This window comes from Ovis aries, chromosome 13 (genome assembly GCF_016772045.2).
Source record: "Ovis aries strain OAR_USU_Benz2616 breed Rambouillet chromosome 13, ARS-UI_Ramb_v3.0, whole genome shotgun sequence".
Lineage (NCBI taxonomy): Eukaryota > Metazoa > Chordata > Mammalia > Artiodactyla > Bovidae > Ovis > Ovis aries.
In genome coordinates, this window is record NC_056066.1 from 16277485 (window position 1) to 16298982 (window position 21498).

Genomic DNA, 21498 nt, shown 5'->3' on the forward strand with positions numbered 1-21498 from the left:
GTCCCTTGGGATCTTAGTCATGCCTGGCTCCTACTCTTCTTACTGCCTAACCTTTGACCCCAATAGACTTCTCCTATGTACAGTTCTTCAAACATATTTCTTCTTGACGTGGTGCTGTTTGCTTTTGGTGATAGGCCCCAACTTTGAGAGGTTCCTTAGTAATTCACGGTGGAATTTGGGTTTGTCGATTTAGTCAGTTTAGCAAGATCCCCTATTTGCTCTCCCCAGCCTGGAGAGCTTTATGCTAACAGCCCCTGAAAGGCAGAATCCAGCACGCAGATTTGGGGGACTGGGCAGGCCAGGTTATCTTCCCACCTCATTGGGTGAGGGAAAAAGTAGAGGCCGGAGGGGAGTCCAGACGGCTTTTGGGAGGGCAGTAAGCCTGCATCCAGCCTGTCAGAACGAGGAAGAAGGTGCTAAATAAGTTTTCAGGCAGTAGAATCCCCCTCCCCCCCCCCCCCCCCCCTTTCACAGTGAAATTGGAACAGTCCTGGGACAGGTGTCAGCAATCAAGACATACGGCTGTTTATCCAACTCAGTCGAGGGGCCCTCAGGGAGTGATAGTCTAATTGAAGAAAACTACAATTTTTTGAAACAAGAGATAGTCCCCGCAGGTTGAGGATGGGTATCCGCAAGTGATCGCCCTCTGACAGGTGGACGTGGAAGAAGAATGGGCAGTCAGGCTGTACCTCGGCGATGAACGGCCTGGGGAGGGGGTGGGGAGCTCTGGGCGCGTTTCTCCAGTCTGTTGGAAACGCCATTTCCAGGTATATGCCCTACGACAGGGTGCCCTACTAAACCCGGCGCGGCGGGGGTACGAGGGGCAGCCCTCCTGGCGAGGAGGGTGTAGGGCAGAGCTTCACTTTCTTCTAAGTCTCTGGGTTTCGGCCGATGGAGAGAGGAAGAGACCAAGAGGAGTCGAGCTGGAGCGAAGGCCGGTCCAGGCCCGCCCAGGCCCGCTCCAGCCCCAGGCCTGAGGTAGCCTGGGCGGTGCACGGAGCCCGAATACACCCGCCACCCGGCCGCCAGATAACCCCGGTAGTAAAGCTCCCCAAGGGAAAACGATGCAGCGCCTGGCACGTCCTGCGCGTCCCTGGCTCCAGGGCTCCCGGCTCCCTCGCTGCGCGGCCCCCTCCCCCGGCCGTTATTGGACTCGAGCGCCGATTTTGGTGCAATGCGAATTAGCTCCAGTCGCCAAGTCGTGAGGCTCCGGGAGCGTCAGCCACCGGCCGGCGCCTCGCGGCCCGAGTCAACGCCCACCTCCGCCAGCATCCCCGCCGCCGCCTTTCGTCGCCATAACAACCGGCCCCCGCCCAGCCCCGCGCCGCGCCGGGACGCCCGGGGAGGACGCCCCCGCCCTTGGCGCCCCGCATCCGGGCGGCCTCGCACCCCCGCCCCCTTCCAGTCGCGTCCAAGCGCAGCGCAGAGGCGCCCCCTCCCGCCGCTAGGGAGGAAAGCCCTCGCGCCCCCAGACTTGACTTTGCAGAATTAATTAGGCAGCCCCGGAGGGCCGGGGTCCTTCAGCAAGCTCCCCGACTTCCGCACCTGCCTGGGTTCCCTGCACCTGCCCTTTCCCGGGCTCCAGGGCTCGCGCGGCGGCTGGGAGCGTGACCGGGCGGCGACGGCGGTGCCCCCGCGCCCGGGGCACGGCGCTCCCGGGGAGCAGGACATCCCCGAAGGCGGCAGCGCGCGGGAGGCGGGGAGGCGGGAGGCGGCCGGGGAGCACGAAGAGGGCGGGGAGCCCGCGGGAGGAGGAGGGGGGAGGGAGCAGGGCGGGCGGCGGGGAGGGAGGAGAAGGGAGGCAAGAAAGTAGCAGAAAGTGAGGCTGGCAGCCGGCAGCAAAGGAGCCGGGCGAGCGGCGGCAGGAAGTCTGTGCCCGAGACGCGCAGAAATAAGAGCCAGGGAGGGACCGCGGCGGCGAGAGTGAAAGAGGAAACTGCAGAAGAGGAAGCTCTGCCGCAGCACCAAGTCTCCTCGGCTCCCGCGCCGAGCATCCCCGCACCGCCCGCCCAGCCCTCCTGGACCGGCGCGCCGCCGCCCGCGCCTCCGCTGCACTCGCGCCACCGCCCCCCGGCGCCCCCTCCTCGCGCGCCCACCCCGGCCCCCTGCGCCCCTGGCCGCTCTGCTTCGCCGCCCTCCGCGCACGCCGCCCTCGTCTGCCATGGCCCGGGAGAACGGCGAGAGCAGCTCCTCCTGGAAAAAGCAAGCTGAAGACATCAAGAAAATCTTCGAGTTCAAGGAGACCCTCGGAACGTAAGTGGGGAGCGGGAAGAAGAGGGTGGAGGTGGCAGCGGCCGCGGGTGCAGAGGTGGTTCTCGCTGCCACCGCCGCCGTCGCCGCCACCGCGGCAGGAACCGGAGGGTCGCCGCGTCCTCATTGTCCAATTCCCGGCTCTGCGGAGCCCCCCGCGTGTCCGCCGCGTGGGTCTGCGCCCCGCGTGCACGAGGGGGCGCCGCGCGGGGGCGGGGAGGGGCCCTGGGATTTCAGGGACAGTCGCAGGCGGGCGACTTTTCACTTCCCTGACACAGCCGCCCTCTCAACTCATTCTCCCCACGCGTGACTGTGGGCTGAGCATGGTGGATATTCCTGTTTACCGGCTGCGTGCGTCTACTCACTGTGTGCACAGGCGCACCGTGTCAGCGAGAGATGTGGTCACGAGGAAATCCGGCTCCGGGCATTCCCATTTCTGTTCTAACATCATGTATTCTTAGAGAATTGACATCCGCACGTACTCGATGTAGGCAAGACTTTGGATGGCCGCGCAATTAGGGAAGGGAGGAATTTCGCAGTGTGCAGGGTCACGTGTGGGCCGAGCCTTACCTGAACGTCAGTCCATTTCACCAGGCTCAGCAGCACACTCTGGAGTGCGGGTCACCAAGGAGGGTCTGCGAGGGTCTTTGTACCCACGGTTCCTCTCCAGGCCTGTGTGTAGTCCGAGGCTGGTGGCTGATCGCAAGAAAGCAGAAATAACCAGAAGTCGATGTCAGGAAGGCTCAAGCATGTGCTTCTCCATTCAGCTGCTGTTCCTTTTCTGCCCAAGAGTTGTTTTTTGTTTGTTTTGTTTCGAAGCACCTCAGAATAGGTAGGGAGGCTGATAGTGAAAGAGGATCGGTTGCTGCTGGAAGAACCTGGAGTTGGAATTATTGCCTCCCCTCATGTGATCAGTATGTAAGCATATATATTCACACACATACCTGCTGTATGAGCCGAACATTTTGCAGGGGTTCATGGAGGTGTTGGTCAAGCTGCTAAGAGAAAGAGGAGGTGTTTCACAAGACAAATTAGGATGCTCTTCTTTCCTGCCCTCTTAATCCCCTTTTGCTTGTCATTGTGGTTGGTTTGCTTTTTCAGAACCATATTTTCAAACCCAGATTGTTTTCTGCCCCATACTCAGGGTCCACTGAGTTGCTTGGTCATTTTCCCTCCCCACCCCAATATCTGAAGTGGGTCCTCCAAAGCCAAGTTGTGAAGCATCCCTCCATGCTTCTGGTCCTGGAGATTCCCACTTACCTAGAATGAGAATAGGGTCTCCCAGGTTTTGTGCTCACTTCAGGGACCCAGTCTACCTGTGGGTGTAGACTTTTTGTCTTTGTTGAAAAGAAAACAGAAAGAGCTTTGCGTTAGCACGGCCAGATAAGGGGTGAGGTTTGGTCAGAACTTTAGAAAATTACCCTTGAGGTTTATTTGGGTTTGGGGGAGTGACTTTGAGATGGTTAAGTTGCTGAGAAAGAAGAAGCATGTCCTTTGTGGTCATCCTGAGAATGCTCATGTGGCTGAGGGTGAGGGGGCTGGAGAGAGTGGAGTCCTAAGGTAGGAGGATGTGTTGCTTGGCACATCCTCACCCGAACTCCTAGAGCTGGTCCCTCTGCCTGCAGCTTCCAGACAGATGGATACAACCTCCCCTGACTGTCTCCTGCTCCCCAGGAGAGCCCTGAGGCTCTACCTCTTCAGTGGTCTGGGATGCTCAGCCTGGTGAGCTGTGGCTTCATTTGAGTGGCTCCTCCTGTGGTCGGCACTGTTTGAGGATGACTGTGGTGGTTCCACTTCTGGGCAGGATGGGGACATGCTTGATGGGTGCCGAAAAGAACATAGAACTCTTGCAAAACAGTCTCTTGAAATCTGGCCACGTTCCCCTTAGAGGCTGGGGATGGGTCTCTGTTAGGATCCCAAAGCTTTGCCTTCTGTCTTGGAAAGGATTCTTTGAAAAGGAGCTTCAGGCTATGGTTCCTTCCTGCTGGCAGGAGTTCTCGAAGAGCAAAACACAAACAATAAAATGATCAAAATGTTTTCACTCAATAGCATGGTGATAATAATAGTAGTAGTAATTGTAGGTGACTTTATTAAATGAATACCAAGTACCAGTTGATACCCTGAGTGCCTTATGGATATTAACTCATTTTATTCTCAAGATAACCTGATAAGGTAGGTATTTACTATTATCCCCACTTGGCAGATGGGAAGACTGAGGCAAAGAGAATTAAGTGACCTGCTAAACAGGAGCTGCTTATTAAGTGAAGCTGATACTAGGCAGAACAACTTATAATTATGCATATGGGATTGAGCCACTGTGGATTATGTAACAGCAAATGTTAATAATTTGACTCACTTTTGTATTTAGAAGGCTAATTTTAACATTAAAGAATTACATTAATTTTAATATTAAGTTAAAACATAATTAGGGGGTAACCTGTCATCCAAACATGTAACTTGTCAAAGCTTTTGGATTATCAACATCTTTTTGTCTCTTGGACTTTATAGAAGTGGTCCAAAATTAAGAGTTCCTGTTTCCCCCCCGGGGCCAAGTCCAGCAACCTTGGCTTGAGTCTAAATAAATGTCACTTCTGCTCCTATCGGTGTGGATTTCGAGTTTGGGGTCTTGTTTGTGGTGAAACCTAGCATCAGTCAAGGGCTTCAACACTAACAATTGGAATTCATTTCCAAGGTACTCTGCAAGCCCAGTCATTTTGTCACACTTTTACCATATGCCTTTAAGATCCTAAGGCAGGAAAGCCCTTCCAGCAGCCAGATTGTCAGCTGTTAAAATGCCTTTGAAATAAAGCATTGTAAAAACCCAAGGAGCACTCACTTGGCCAGACCTTGTAATCTGATATTTGGCTGCCTGGTTCAGGTACCTTTCCCTGCGGGGCAGAAGGTTTGCTCTTGAAGGCCAAAGGGTCAGGCCATTTAGATTGTGTGGTTAGCAGGACCTTGCTGGAGGGTGGGGGGGAAATGAGAGTGAAGGCTGGCCTAGAGGGTGGGAAAAGAGCTGGAGGAAGCAAAGGTCAGTGTAGGGGAAAGGACCCACTGTGTGGTTTGGACCTGGGTTTTCTGATACACCCCTGAGCCAGGCCTCCGGAGAAACCTCTTAACTTGTGGCCTTCAGTGTGTCTTCCTTTGAAAGGAAATCCCAGGGCCTAACCCTACCTCCAAACAAGGTGGGAAGGCTTAAATACCATTTATTAATCAACACCGTGTTTTCAGATCCCTGGTACCCAAATAAATGAGACCAAATAAATGTTGTGTAACAGCAATTAAGAGTGATAAACATTTCTGTGGCGTGTTTGCTGAGGCCATTCAGGCCATCTCTACCATAGGTAGATGTCTTTCCACGTCTTCTAAACCAAGAAAATGAAAATAGGCCATCTGAAGAAGGATGTGGATGGGAAGAAAGCTTTGACCATGGTGTGCAGGAATTACCCCAGACTTATGGAGGTGGCTTCTATAATTTGCACACCATGAAAGGCATCTGAACAGAAAAGACCTTGATAGTTGGCACAGAATGGTTCTTCCAATACACCTCCTTTCCCTTGGAGTACAGAAATGGCACGTCCTAGAAAATGGACATTCATCTCTGCAGGGTATGAATACATGCTTTTCTTGCAGACCAAACATTTTGTGTTGAAATAATTGCTTTTTGACGGGGCTGGAGCGGGCACCAGGGAGGTGTTGGGCCTGGGTTCAAGGTCTGGCTCAGCCACTGGTCAGGTGTGTGGCCTGTGAGCTACTTGGTCATTTGTCCACATGACTGATCTTAGCTTCTGCTGCTGCTGCTAAGTCACTTCAGTTGTGTCCGACTCTGTGCGACCCCATAGATGGCAGCCCGCCAGGCTCCCCCATCCCTGGGATTCTCCAGGCAAGAACACTGGAGTGGGTTGCCATTTCCTTCTCCAATGCACGAAAGGGAAAAGAGAAAGTGAAGTCGCTCAGTCGTGTCCGACTCTTCACGACCCTATGGACTGTAGCCCACCAGGCTCCTCCGTCCATGGGATTTTCCAGGCAAGAGTACTGGAGTGGGGTGCCTTTGCCTTCTCCAGGTCTTAGCTTCATCATCTGTCAAATCAGAGGGGCAGAGAAGGTGGGATGATTTTCAAGTGCTCTTACAATCCTAAGGTTTTTTGGCTTGTCTGGGTAAGAGAGGCACTCACTATCATTTTCTGGTAGCTTTCATGTGTAGCTGGAACAGCTTAGTCCATTTGGAGGGATATTTTTATGCCCAGGCTAGTAGCAAAGTGACATAGCTCAGGACAGGAATTCTTACCCCACTTGATGTCAGTAGCACAATGCCTTTGCTTCTTCATGAAATGAGTGCCTGCTGGGTGCTGCTTTAGGAAGAGTATAAATAGAAATTCCTGTGAGGCCAGCAGTGTCTTTTCCCACTAGTATCATACTTACCCGCCTTTTTCTGAAATTGCTCAATCAATACACCTGTTGAGGACATGTGATTGATTTATCTGAAGGCCTGGGTAGGAAACAGACTCACCTGTTCTTTTTTTGGGTTGTAGAGTGGTGGTGTATGGATATTGGGGGAGGGGGAGATTGCAGATCCCCTCCTGGTGATTTGTGTATTTGACTGGCTGTTTTGAGAATATTTGTTCTGGGACTACTCACAGTTGTAGAGTCTGGGAGAAGCATTCGAAAGAATGCTCCTCTAAGAGGAGCAAAGAGAGGGGTGGGCAACCCCGAGAGTTCTCCCAGAGGGTATTCCAGATGCAGTATTGGTTAGAAGTTTGCATGTCTCAGCCCTTTGTTTGAGGCATGATATAAATTCAGCCTCTTGTACATTTAAAAATATTGATCAAACACCTGCTATATTCTAGGCACTGATGGGGGTGGGTACAGCAGAGAACAGGCAGACACAAATGCCTGCTTTCCTGGAGCTCACATTTCTTTCTCATCCTCTGGTGAGGAAGCCAGAAAATTAAAAATATGAATCAGGAAAATGAAGAGTATGTTACATAGTAGACACATTAGGGAGAGAAATAAAGCAGGGAAATGGGATTTTCTAGAGCAGGAGCAGGGGTAGGGTGGGGTGGGGTGATGGAGGATTGAATAGGGTAGCCAGGGAGGGCCTGGTCCAGAAGCTAATCTGTGAATAAAGACCTGAAGAGATGAAGGTAGAATGTTCCAGTTGAAGGGAACAGCAAGGGCTGAAGGCCTGAGCGGGAGCAGGCCTGGTGTTTTTAAGGCCCAGCTTCAAGGAGGCCCGCGTGTCTGAAAGTGAGTGAGCATCAGGAGGAGCTTGGGAGCTGAGGGGACACAGGTGTGGGGTGTGGAGCTGGGGGACAGTTGGTCGAGGTTCCCACAGGGCCTTGAAAGTGACAGTGTTAGCGCTCAGTCCTGTCTGATTCTTTGTGACCCCATGGACTGTAGCCCAACAGGTGCCTCTGTCCATGGGATTCTCCAGGCAAGAATACTGGAGTGGGTTGCCATTCCCTCGTCCAGGGGATCTTCCTGACCCTGGATTGAACCCTGCATTGCAGGCAGATTCTTTACTGTCTGAGGCACCAGGGAAGCCTTGAAATTCTTGGTAATTGACTCTGCTTTTGCTCTAAGAGAAATAGGAAATGTTGAAGGGTTTTGATCGAGGGTGTACCTTGCCGTAACTTGGGTGTTTCCATTGTGGCTGCAGTTGCTGTGTTAAGAATGGACAGGCAGATTCAAGGGAAGAAGCAGGGAGACCAGCTTGGAGGCTATGGAAACAATTGCAGGGTGGAGAATGGTGGTGGAGGGTGGGGAGAGGGTGCAGCTCTGGAGGTGACGAGAAGTGGCTGGATTCTGGAAACATGGAAGGAGAGCCAATAGGAGTCATTGGTGGGTTGGGTGTAGCTGTGAGATTTGCCTGGGATTTGGGGTTGGGAGAGAGATACCGCTGTTGGTTTTGGTCAATTTTTTTTTCCCAAATATTTTCTGAGCACCTGCTCTCTGAGCACAGCAGGACTGTCTGTGTTCTGGGAAGCTCTTGGGAAGAGTTTGGAGGGAAAGCTCACATCCTTTGGGCTCCTGGGTTTTTCTTGTGAGGAACTCTAGGGTTTGTTTATTTAGAAATTAAAAAAAAAATATTTTGACCATGCCACAAGGCATGTGGTATCTTATTTCCCCAACCATGGATGGAACCTATGCCCCCTGCATTGGAAGGGGCATCTTAACCACTAGACCACCAGGGAGGTTCCCTGGGTCCCTTAGGTCTTCAGGCTAATCTATTTCTTTCCAAGAGCTTGTGCTTGGGATGATTCTTGAGGTATCTCTTCTTCTGTCATGGAAGGAGGTCATGATAGGCTTGACATTTGAGTAGTTGGATGAACTGCTTAACTTTCTGTGAAAATGCCATGTTTTGCCTCTAGAATTATCAATAGGAAGATCACTCTGACAGGTGGACCTATAACCTACAACTCTGCTACTTGATTTGCGAATGTATTTATTTTAATTTTTAAAATCTCCAACTTTATTTTTTGACTGTACCATGTGACTTGCGGGATCTTTGTTCCCTGACCTGAGATTGAACCTGTACCCTGGGCAGTGAAAGCGCCAAGTCCTAACCATTGAACCACCAGGGAATTCCCTGATTTGAGAATTTAAAGCCCAAACATTCTGTGAAAAATAATAAACATGAGAAACTCTTGCTACTTCTGTCTTTGATAGGATGTTTTGTGTTTAGAGAGGAAAAGCCAGAAGTTTTTCCTCTGTTGCGATAAAGATAACAAACTCTCATGGCTTTACAGATTAGTAGGGTGGAATTTGGGAAATTGCACTTTTTAGAGTTTGTTCCTGGAGGGGCTAATGAAGACTGTCTCTGGTAGAAATTTCTAGCTCAAACTTGGCAACTGAGTGGACAGTAATTAGACTTGGCAGGTGGACATTCATGCCCTCTCAGGGGAGGATTTTAGGGGTTAACTTGTTGAGTTTTTCTTTGGCTGGGTCTCCATAAATCCCTTTAATCCTTCCTTTCCCCAAATAAATCTCCATAAATCCCCTTCAATCTTTCTCCTTCATCTCCTCCTCTGCTCTCTGGGAGGGCTTAGCACTGGTTAAGCAAGGAACTGTCACGTTATTGGTCAACTTACACCCACAGGGATAGACCCGAGGACCTCGTATTACCTCCAGTCCTCATCAGATTTTGCAGGAGTAGCCAGAGAGCCCACGGCCCCTGGGACACATTTCTTCATTTGAAGAAGAAACCGCTTATGGGTGGCCAGCACGAAGCCTGGAGCCCTCATCAACTGATGCAAGTTTGTTTCCTGACTCAAGATGGTCCATCCAGTGCATGTGTGACCACAGGACGACACGTGGACCCTGGGAGAGATGCCAGCATGACCTTCTTCCTCAGTTCATGTTGGGTCCTTCCCTTTGACCCCCTGTGATGCAGGAGGTCACCTTTTCCTTGGGTCAGTTTTCTTAGATCCTGCTTGATTTTTAAAGATGTTTGTTATGCAGTATGTGGATTCTTCATGTTCGAACCAGACCAAATGGATGCCACAGGCCAACTTCATTCCGTGCCAAGTTCATTCCCTGTCTCCAGTGGTCGGCTATGAGTCTTGTGCTGTTTTTCTTCATATTTCAAATCCATTCAGAGATGGAGGAATTCCATTTCTTGTTAACACCAAATCTTGAGGATAAGCCTATAAGATAGCATATTGACTGAGGCCAGGCCGGGGAGGCACTGGGAGGCAGTGAACCATGATAGAAAGGCAGCGCCAGCACGGCCATTCATACCTGTATCCCTCTTGATACCCACCCTTCGACTTTCTGAGTTAAGATGGAGATGGAAGTTGCTGCCTGGTGGGATTTCTGTAAGGATTCAGTGACGCCTGTGAGGTGCCTGGCACAAGTGGGATTGAGTAAACAGCAGCTGTCATTAAGTTCCAGTTGCCTTTAGCAGCTGTGGTGGAGGATGACTGGATGTTCAGGGCCAGTGCCGTGAAGAACATGTCAGTATCTGCTGGAAATTTTAAAAAATATTTATTTATTTTGGGTGCACGATCTCTTTGCTATGGCATGTGGGGTCTAGTTCCCTGACCAGGGATCGAACCTGGGTCTCCTGCATTGGAAGGGTGGAGTCTTAGCCCCGGATCACCAGGGAAGTCCCTGTCTGTTGGAAATTGATTTTTGGAAGCTCCTGGCATAGAAATGCAGAATGGTGTATACATAACCTCCCCCCAGAGTTGATTTAAGAAACCGACAACAAGTCCTCAGTCAACCGGGGGGGAACATTCGCTGGATGGTCCACCCAGCTCAATACTGAGCTGCTAAGAACGGAGGCTCTAAGTCCCCAGGACAGGGGTGCAAATCCTGGGTCCTCTGCTTTCCAGCCATATGGTTTTGGAAAAATTATTTCACCATTCTCAACCTTGTGCCCTCATCTGCACAACAGGGTAAGACTGGCACCCAGTCTAAGGGTTGCAGTGAACATTAGATGAGGGTGCATGAAAACCACTCAGGGCAGGACACGGCTGTAGGTCTGTGTGCAGTAAGTGTGTCTTCTGTCTCTTTGACCCCTGCGGTGCTGACACACTGCTCCTCAGAGGTCACTTGCATACATCTGGAGGGTGCATTGCACCATCCAACACTTGCTTCCCACAGGAGGCTGGTTGGTTCACCTGGTGCTGCTGTTCAGCAAGAGACTCAGCCCCCAACGTGTTCTGGGCCAGCTCGAGTGTTGAGTGACCTAGTTTGCTGCGTACACAGACTCATCCCTTCCCTGGGTTATCTCATCAGCTTTGTGTCTCTGCACCTCTCCCTGCACCCTGAGCTGTTTTTTTTCTTTTTTTTTCTTCAATCTATCTCTACATCAGCTTGTGCAAGAGCCTCTTCTAACTGCAGTTTCTGTTTTCTCCAGCAGCTCTTAGATCTCGATGCAGCTGTGGCCCTTCTTGCAGCTGAAAGGTGCTTCTCCTTTCTGGGAATGGCTTCAGTCTTTTCTGCTTTGCTTTCTTTTTGAAAATAATATGGGGCTTGGAAGAATGAAGTAACTGGTCGATTACAGTGTTCCAAAACATCAGGGAGTTTTGTAAGTTTAAATTCTGTAGGTACTCAGTTTGTTTTAATGCTGGAGAATTTAATAAAAGGCAACATTTCTAGGTATATACCGCGTGAACAGACGTAACAGTTTATTCAAAATTATCCTTATCAGGATGTTTTAGACATGGACATGGGCAAACTCTGGGAGATGGTGAGGGGCAGGGAGGCCTGGCATGCTGCAGAGAGGCTTGGGGCTGCAAAGAGTCAGACACGACTTAGTGACTGAACAACAACATCCTTATCAGGGATTGTTGGATGCGGGATGGGAGATGATCTCAGAAGTTTAATTCCCCAGGTTGCAGGATGTAGGTATAACAGTTGGAGAGCTCATGTCTGAATCAGGTGAAATTCCTCATCTTTTTTTTTTTTAATTGGAGTACAGTTGGTTTACAGTGTTGTGTTAGCTTCTGCTCTACAGCAAAGTGAATCAGCTATACATACACATCTACCCACTCTTTTTTGGATTTCCTTCCCATTTAAGTCCCTACAGAGCACTGAGTAGAGAGTTCCCTGTGCTATTCATTAGGATCTCATTAGTTATCTATTTTATACACAGTATCAATAGTATGTATATGTCAACCCCAATCTCCCAGTGCATCCCACCCTTCTTTCCCCCTTGGTATCCATACATTTGTTCTCTGTGTCTGTGTCTCTATTTCTGTTTTGCAAATAAGATCATTTATTCCATCTTTCTAGATTCCGCATATATATATGTTAATATATGATATTTGTTTTCCTTTGAAATCCCTCATCTTAACTTCTCTGTTAGCCCTTTTGATGGCCAAACTGGATCTGGGGTCACAGTTTATTGATATCTCTGCAACGTGGTGAGAGGGGACAGAAAAGGCTTTTCACCTGGACAGAGTCAACAGTTTTACTGGTGAGAGGCCCTCTTCTTGGACTTTTATAACTACGGCTCCCATCACTAAAGTTGCTTTTACACCAAATTGGATTTGGGGCTATAAATGGAATCCTAAAGGTACCATATTCAATAAAACCTCAGACAGTCCCCCTTTTCAGGTGATGTTCCTGCCTGCCCCACGCATGAGGCTGTCCCCTCCTGCCAAGACCCATAGTGTTGTGGGGAAAAAGCAAGAAGGAAATGAAGCTGGGCTAAGCTGAGAGGTCTGGTGGGGTGATGGGGATGGCAGACACCCTAGGGCCCATGCCCCCCACCCCCAGGGCTCTTCCCATTTCTTTAACCTTGATAAAAATGACTGCTTGAAATTTGCCTTAAAACATTAGAAGATACAAATGCCTTGAAGTAGGTTCAGAGATCAGTCATCTGTGATATAAGTGATATTAAAGAAAGTACTTTTTCCTCCCACGCCAGACTGACAAGAACTACCAATTTGGCTGGAAGACAGGAGGAAAGTAGCTAATTGTGGTTTTGGACCTTTAGTTGAGTGGGGATTGGGGAGGCACAAATGAGTTGCAAACTGGGAAATTGAAGGTCAAGAGTGGCAAGGTGGGAGAGACATCCTAGGCTGACTGACTGATAAAAAACTAGGTCCTAGGGACTTCCCTGGCAGTCCAGGGGTTAAGACTCTGCACTTCCACCGCAGGGGTCAAGGATTCAGGGAAGTATTCAAACCACACACACACACACACACACACACACACACACACACACACACTCCGATTTCCCCCCCACCCCTCCTCCACCAGCATAGACCCTGTTCCCAGGAGCCCGCCAGGACTGTTCACACTGTAATTTAGCCTCGCAGGGCCTTGGTACTCAAGGCTTCTCTAGGCCTGAGCAGGGTCCTTACTCCCATGAGAGATTTCACTTTTCTTTGAAAATATGCCTTGAACAGCTACCACAACCAAAGGCTGAAAATCAACTTTTGGGGCAGACCTTGTATAAAAGTTGGGAGCAGCCTGTATATGGCCATGATATATGGGGATGCTGCTGGTGGGGTCCTCTCTGCAGCCAGTATCAATGGAGTTTGTGGTCCTAATCATGATAAAAAGCTGATGTTGACCTTTTAGGGCCCTTTTGGCTCCTTTGACAGCTGGGAAATAGAAGACCTTATATTTGCAGGTGTGTGTTTTTAAACTGTGGCTAAAAAAAATGCATAACCTAAATTTTACCATCTCAATGGTTTTTAAGTGCACAGTCCAGTGGCACCAAGGACATTTATGCTGTTGTGCAGCCATCAGTCTAGCTCCTCCACTTTCCCCATCTCGACCTTCTCATCTTCCCAAATTGAAGCTTTGTCCCCATTAAACACTCACTCCCCATTTCTCCTCTCTCCCACTCCTGGCAGCCCCTATGCTACTTTCTGTCTCTATGAATTCAACTACCCTAGGTCCGTCCTATAGGTGGAATCAGATATTTTTTATCGTTTTGTGTCTTGCTTATTTTATTTATCATAAGGTCCTCAAGGTTTATCTACATGGTAGCGTGTGTCAGAATTGCCTTCCTTTTTAAGGCAAAATAGTCTTTGATTGTATGGCTAGACCACGTTTTGTTTATCCATTCTTGATGGACACTTGGAGCTGCTTCCAGCTTTTGGGTCTTATGAACAGTGCTTTGTGAACATGGATGTACAGGTCCCTCCTCAAGTCCCAGCTTTCAGTTCTTTTGCTTTTTTTGTTTCATACCCAGAAGTGGAGTTGCTGGATCATGTAGTAATTTATGTTTCATTTTTAGAGGGACTCGTGTATAGTTTTCCACAGCTCTGTGGTGTTTTGTGGTTTTAAAGAGATGGGAACACTAGAGATCTCTTCAAGAAAATTAGAGATACCAAGGGAACATTTCATGCAAAGATGGGCTCCATAAAGGATAAAAATGGTTTGGACCTAACAGAAGCAGAAGATATTAAGAAGAGGTGGCAAGAATACACAGAAGAACTGTACAAAAAAGATCTTCACGACCCAGATAATCACGATGGTGTGATCACTCATCTAGAGCCAGACATCCTGGAATGTGAAGTCAAGTGGGCCTTAGAAAGCATCACTATGAACAAAGCTAGTGGAGGTGATGGAATTCCAGTGGAGCTATTTCAAATCCTGAAAGATGATGCTGTGAGAGTGCTGCACTCAATATGCCAGCAAATTTGGAAAACTCAGCAGTGGCCACAGGACAGGAAAAGGTCAGTTTTCATTCCAGTTCCAAAGAAAGGTAATGCCGAAGAATGCTCAAACTACCGCACAGTTGCACTCATCTCACACGCTAGTAAAGTAATGCTCAAAATTCTCCAAGCCAGGCTTCAGCAATATGTGAACCATGAACTTCCTGATGTTCAAGCTGGTTTTAGAAAAGGCAGAGGAACCAGAGATCAAATTGCCAACATCCACTGGATGATGGAAAAAGCAAGAGAGTTCCAGAAAAACATCTATTTCTGCTTTCTTGACTATGCCAAAGCCTTTGACTGTGTGGATCACAATAAACTGTGGAACATTCTGAAAGAGATGGGAATACCAGACCACCTGACCTGCCTCTTGAGAAATCTGTATGCAGGCCAGGAAGCAACATTTAGAACTGGACATGGAACAACAGACTGGTTCCAAATAGGAAAAGGAGTACGTCAAGGCTGTATATTGTCACCCTGCTTATTTAACTTATATGCAGAGTACATCATGAGAAACGCTGGGCTGGAAGAAACACAAGCTGGAATCAAGATTGCCGGGAGAAATATCAATAACCTCAGATATGCAGATGACACCACCCTTATGGCAGAAAGTGAAGAGGAACTAAAAAGCCTCTTGAGGAAAGTGAAAGAGGAGAGTGAAAAAGTTGGCTTAAAGCTCAACATTCAGAAAATGAAGATCATGGCATCCGGTCCCATCACTTCATGGGAAATAGATGGGGAAACAGTGGAAACAGTGTCAGAGTTTATTTTTTGGGGCTCCCAAATCACTGCAGATGGTGACTGCAGCCATAAAATTAAAAGACACTTACTCCTTGGAAGAAAAGTTATGACCGACCTAGATAGCATATTCAAAAGCAGAGAAATTACTTTGCCGACTAAGGTCCATCTAGTCAAGGCTATGATTTTTCCAGTGGTCATGTATGAATGTGAAAGTTGGACTGTGAAGAAGGTTGAGCACCGAAGAATTGATGCTTTTGAACTGTGGTGTTGGAGAAGACTCTTGAGAATGCCTTGGACTGCAAGGAGATCCAGCCAGTCCATTCTGAAGGAGATCAACCCTGGGATTTCTTTGGAAGGAATGATGCTAAAGCTGAAATTCCAGTACTTTGGCCACCTCATGCGAAGAGTTGACTCATTGGAAAAGACTCTGATGCTGAGAGAGATTAGGGGCAAGGGGAGAAGGGGATGACAGAGGATGAGATGGCTGGATGGCATCACGGACTCTATGGATGTGAGTCTGAGTGAACTCCGGGAGATGGTGATGGTCAGGGAGGCCTGGCGTGCTGCGATTCATGGGGTCACAAAGAGTCAGACACGACTGAGTGACTGAACTGAACTGAACTGAGCATGTGTAAGTTGACTCAGCACAGTTCTGGGGGAAGCTGAGATCAGGAGTTCTGAGTTCAGTCTCGGCTCTGACATTTGTGAAGTGTGGATCCAGGACTTCTGATGGTCAAGTGGTTAAGACTCCATGCTTCCATTGCAGGAGGCAAGGGTTCAATCCCTAATTGCAGAACTAAGAGCCGGCATGCCGTGTGTCATGGCCAAAGAGAGAAATATAGACCCTTGGTGTTATCCTCTCTATGTCTGGATTACCTTGTTTGTTAAATGTGGATGATGACACCTGTTTCCATCACAGCCCTGTTGTAAGTCCTGAGGGAGGTAAGGTATGTGTAACAAGGCTTTACACAAATAGAGGGCATTATTATGTTTTGAAGATTATAGCTTTAAAATAGTCATTTCTCATAAATGTTGGTGTCATACATAGTCTTTGGAACCTAGCTATCATCTTTTGGGCAGGGTACCTAAGCAGTAGGGCCATAATCAGCCTTAACTCTGAAACCATCAACACAAAACCCAAAGTTTCATAGTATATTTTATCTGGGCTGATTAAGGTGTATGTTGTTTTCATTCTCAGTGTTTAAGTGATTGGTACTGTCAGAAAAATTCTTTAAAAATTATAAAAGAAACATGTCATCTTGGTAGAGAATTTAAAAATAAGGAAGACTATAAGGAAGATGATGAGAATCATCAACTAGTTGGCTGGATGAATCTTGGGTCTTCGGTCCCTCTAGTGGGCAGGGAGATCTCAACAGAGATTGGAGAGGTCAGCTGTATAGGGTTGATCAGTCGATATGAAGATATTTCAGTATTTACCAACTAGTCTGATTGAACCACTGCCTACAGGTTGAGTATTGGCTCTGGAAATATGGGTGTTGGTCTTTGTTGAATGTGGTGGACGTCTGACTTTTTTTCGGGTGCTGGTGTTTTGTGTTAGTTTGGTGCTGGTGGTGATGGCATTGTTGGGATTATTGTCATGATTATCCTCTCTCCTCTCATCACCACCTGTAAACACTGACGGAGTCATCAGTGGGACAGAACCAGTTGCCAGCAGGCTTCCAGTGGGCAAATTACCCATGCAGGGAGCAGGAGGTAAAAAATATTCATATCTGAGTGTGGCTGACTCCTGGGGTAGGGCACAGGAATCTAGATTCTCCGTCACTTCATGGCATGAAATAAGTACTGTTTGCTGTGGACTGAATGTTTATGTCACCCCAGATTCACGTGTTGAAATCTAACCCCTAGTGTGATGGATTTAGGAGATGGATATTAGCATGGTATCCTCAGGGCATATCCACGTAGTAGCATGTGTCAAAATTGCCTTCCTTGGGCCTTTGAGGGGTGATTAGGTCATGAGGGTGGAGCCCTCTTAAACGGGATTAGGGTCCTTGTAAACGAGACCCTAGAGAGCTCCTTTGCTCCCTCTGCCATAGAGGACACAGTGAGAAGGCAGTTACCTGTGAGCTAGAAAGTGGGCTCTTAGCAGACACCGAATCTTGCCATGCCTACACCTTGAGCTTGAGGCCCTGCCTGGCTGGTTAGGCTCCCGGCAGGCGGGGTCCTCATGGGGCATGCATAGGGCAGCCTCAGTGTCTTCAGATCAGTGTGCTCGCCTCACTCCTTCCTTTCTTGAAAGAATTCCTGAACATATATTCCCTAAATGTGACCTCACCCTAGGATTGCAGGAATGGCCCAGGTAGATGCAGGGACCTCTAAAAAGCTTGGTTAACCCCAAAGGTCCTAAGAACTGGGTGTCCTTCAGAAGCTCTCCAGGAATTTGGATTTTGGGGTCTGTTTTGTGGGCTCCTAGCATGGCCAGGGCGATGAAGGCAATGGCACCCCACTCCAGTACTCTTGCCTGGAGAATCCCAGGGAGGGGGAGCCTGATGGGCTGCAGTCCGTGGGGTTGCTGAGAGTCGGACACAACTGAGCGACTTCACTTTCACTTTTCACTTTCATGCATTGGAGAAGGCAATGGCAACCCACTCCAGTGTTCTTGCCTGGAGAATCCCAGGGACGGGGGAGCCTGATGGGCTGTTGTCTGTGGGGTTGCACAGAGTCAGGCACGACTGAAGCGACTTAGCAGCAGCAACAGCAGCAGCATGGCCAGGGGTTTCAGCCCATCCCTGCAGAAAGCTCCTGGGTTCTTTAAATCCTGAGTAGATTGGGTCCCCTAAGCCAGGTCTGTCCCATAGGAATGAAAGAAACTCGATCTGGTCCTGGGGCCAGAAGCCATCTGGAAATGTGCTTTCGTTTAGTCCCCTCGGTTAGGTTTCAGGTAGGACTTCGGAGAATGGTGAGATGGATTCTAAGTTTTTAAAAAATTCATCAGACATTAAAAAAAATTTTTTTTATTTATTTGGTTTCACTGGGTCTTTGTTGCAGCATGCAGAATCTTTGGTTATAGTATGCAAACTCTCAGTTGTGGCGTGTGGGATCTAGTTCCTTGACCAGGGATAGAACCCTGGGCCACCTGCATTGGGAGCATGGAGTCTTCGCCATTGGACCATCGGGGATGTCCCCATCAGATATTTTAGACCAAGAGTCTGCTCTGTGCCAGGCACTGTGAAAGTGTTGATAAAGAGTGTGGTTCTTGTCCCTGTGGAACTTCTGGGGGAGACACACATGCAGTTATGCTTCAGCTATCAAGCTGCACTGGGGGACACTGTGGAAGCTGCAAAGAGGGGCACCTCACCAGGACTGGGGCTCAGGGGTGGTGAGCTGGGCTGTTGCCTAAGAGAATTCCAGAAGTGGAACAGATCTAGCATTCTTTAGTATTTAATGAGCTCCTTCTTTAGCCAAAGAGAGTGCTGCCTTCTGTAAGACAAAGGAAACATAGTTTTAATAATGATAATAGCAACCATTTACTGAGCACTTACTGAGTGCTGGACACTGTGCCAACTGCACTGCTGCTGCTGCTGCTAAGTCACTTCAGTGCGACCCCATAGATGGCAGCCCACCAGGCTCCCCCATCCCTGGGATTCTCCAGGCAAGAACACTGGAGTGGGGTGCCATTCCTTCTCCAGTGCGTGAAAGTGAAAAGTGAAAGTGAAGTTGCTCAGTCGTGTCCGACTCTCAGCAACCCCACGGACTGCAGCCCATCAGGCTCCCCCGTCCCTGGGATTCTCCAGGCAAGAACACTGGAGTGGGGTGCCATTGCCTTCTCTGGGCCAACTGCACTATTTTACATGAATTTTCACAGTAAATCTGCAGAGCAGTCCAGTAAAATAGGTTCCATTGTTATTACCATTTTAGAGAAGAGGACACTGAACCCAAGAGGGGTTACATAACATGGACAAGATCACACAGAACTATATGGAAGAATTGGGATTTGAGCTTAGGTTATCTGTCTGTGGCCAAAGCCAGTGCACTTAACCATCATTATACCAACACTATACCCAACTTCATAGTTTGGTAAATTCGGTCCTCTGAACTCTTTAACAGAAAAAATTGCACATGTGCCCGTAGACCCATGATGCAAAGCAGCACATGATGACGTAAACATGGTGTGAAGTGTTTTAAGGCTTCCAAGGGAAGAGAGGTAATTTTATCAGAAGTCACAGATGGGGATGGATCATAGGAGCTGGTGACTGATGCGGTTTCCTTGTCAGGCTTCTCCAGTGGCCCATTTCCCAGGTGGCAGCTGTGTGTCCAGTGGTGGTGAAGCTCTCCCTTGTGGCCGATGCTGTGCCAACTGGAGATTCAGGGCAGATGCGAGGCGTGGTCCCCGCTGTGTCCTCCAGATAGGCTAGATCTGCTCCAGCCTCGTGTCCTGCCTATGTAGGTCCTCCTGCTGCCATCACTCCCCATCAGTTCTCCAGGGTCTCAAGGTCACTGGAGTTGGCTCTCCTCCACCAGGTTTCCCCAGACATGAGCGGCCCACTGTGGCTTCTCTGCCTGTGTGCTTTTCGTCTTAGAATCCTACTGTTGAAGGTCAGCCGTCGCAGGTTTTTTCCTTTGTGAGAGTTTTCTCCAGCTGGTGCACCTCAGAGGTGCTTGCTGGGGACATTCTCACCCACATGGTTTCCCTCTTGGGTGTTTCCCACAGTGCCTTGCACCCTGAGTAATAGATGGAGGGTTTGTTTGGTTCAGTGTTGAAAATCCAGAGTAATAAAATTGTCTCCTTGGTCTCTTAGGAAGCTTGATTTTCTAAATGTTTTCATTACTGACAGGCTCTTCCAAATGTTCTGCCCTTATTTTCTCCCTCTGGATTTCATCTTCACATCGTCACTATTTTCCACGTGTGGATTACTCACTCGGTGGATTAGCTGCAGGGAATTTTTAATCTGTGGGGCTTTGCTTGCTTCCTCCCTTTGGCAGGCTGTTTCTCTTGGCCACTATCTGGCTGCGCTTCGAAGAGGAAAACTAGTTGTCAGGCTCCAAAGCAGAGTCTTCCTCAATAGGAAGTCCGAAGCTAAACAGAGGTGATATTTGGATTATCACATCCTTCTATTCGTTGGGTGGCCACGGCTGCCTGTGTCCTGGGGGTATCGTGTTAAATACCTCCACTTTCTATTATCTTCCTTCCTGGGAGTTCCTCCCTCAAACACGAGCTTGTTGCAGTCTTGAGGTACTCATAGAAGCGATATTTAGTTGGCTTTTTTCACCCTTCCCTTTCCAGTCAGGCTTTTCATGATTTAATGACTTTCTTCCTGCATGCCAGTCTGCCCAGACCGAGGGGCGGTGCAGGTGTAGTTATCAGCTGTGCTGCTTTTCTTTTGAAGATGTGGTGTCTGTAGAACTGATGGTGGGATGAGAAGTTTCTGGGCAAATATACTAGTCTTTTCTGATGTTCTTTCCCTGAAAATCCAATAAACTCTGTCTCAACGTCCAAGATTCATTGACTTGGACGTAAAAGTTTTCTTTGCTCTTAGTACCTGGGCCAAACCTCCTGAGTGCAAAAATGTGCAGTTTTTCTTTTACCAACACCTATTTTCTGAAGGGGCTTCTCTGGTAGGTCAGTGTAAAGAAACTGCCTGCTCTTGCAGGAGACTTGGGTTTGATCCCTGAGTCAGAAAGATCCCCTAGAGAAGGAAATGGCAACCCACTCCAGTATTTTTGCCTGGAGAATTCCATGGACAGAGGAGCCTGGAGGGCTACAGTTCATGGGGTTGCAAAAGAGTCAGACACGACTTAGTGACTAAACAACAACATTTTCTGAAAGTACAACAAGGTTTTCTGAGAAGGTTGGCAGGGCTGGTGTCACTGAGAAGGTGTGGAGGTAACTTTAAAAAAGCCTAATAATGGCCATCAATATTTGAATATCTGCTGGGGTCCTTCACTGGTCACTTGAAGGGTCATTTAATCTGTCAATAACCCTGTGAATTAAGTACTGTTTGACAGTTGAGGAGACCTGATTGACCCCAGGACACAAGATTTGTAAGTCACAGGACAGTGATTTAGACCTGGATATATCTGAAGAAGCTCCTGGAAGGCTGTGCTCAGCTCATAGCTGTGCTACTGAGGTGAAGCAGGCTTCCCTGGGGTGTGTCCTGGCATGGTCCTGGGGGCTCTGAGAGGAGAGCTGTGCGCTTGTCTGTTTTACCTGTTGTTACAGAATCTCCAGAACATTGCTGGGGCCACCCTCTCTGCTGGCCCATCAGGGCCTTGCTCTGGAGCTGGGAAGTTGAATTATCTTCAGTCTGCAGGTGAGGATGCTGCCACTTGGAATTCATGACCTTGCTCGGGCTGGTCAGAAGCCTCTGTGCTGAGAGAGAAATGGGCTTCATCAAATGTTACAGGCTGAGGATAGATTTTGTTATCG

At 48.7% G+C, this 21498-nt stretch overlaps 1 protein-coding gene across 2 annotated transcripts in view; it reads left to right on the top strand.

Annotated features, from left to right (window-relative positions):
* The first annotated feature begins 1803 nt into the window (after nucleotides 1-1803).
* CAMK1D (calcium/calmodulin dependent protein kinase ID) overlaps nucleotides 1804-21498 on the top strand; it is a 393517-nt gene continuing 373822 nt past the window's right edge. For both annotated transcript variants that reach the window (XM_027976539.2, XM_027976540.3), the window contains exon 1: nucleotides 1804-2253. In XM_027976539.2, coding sequence (XP_027832340.1) covers nucleotides 2162-2253 — 92 coding nt within the window. In that variant the 5' untranslated portion in view covers nucleotides 1804-2161. The remainder of the gene's footprint in view (nucleotides 2254-21498) is intronic.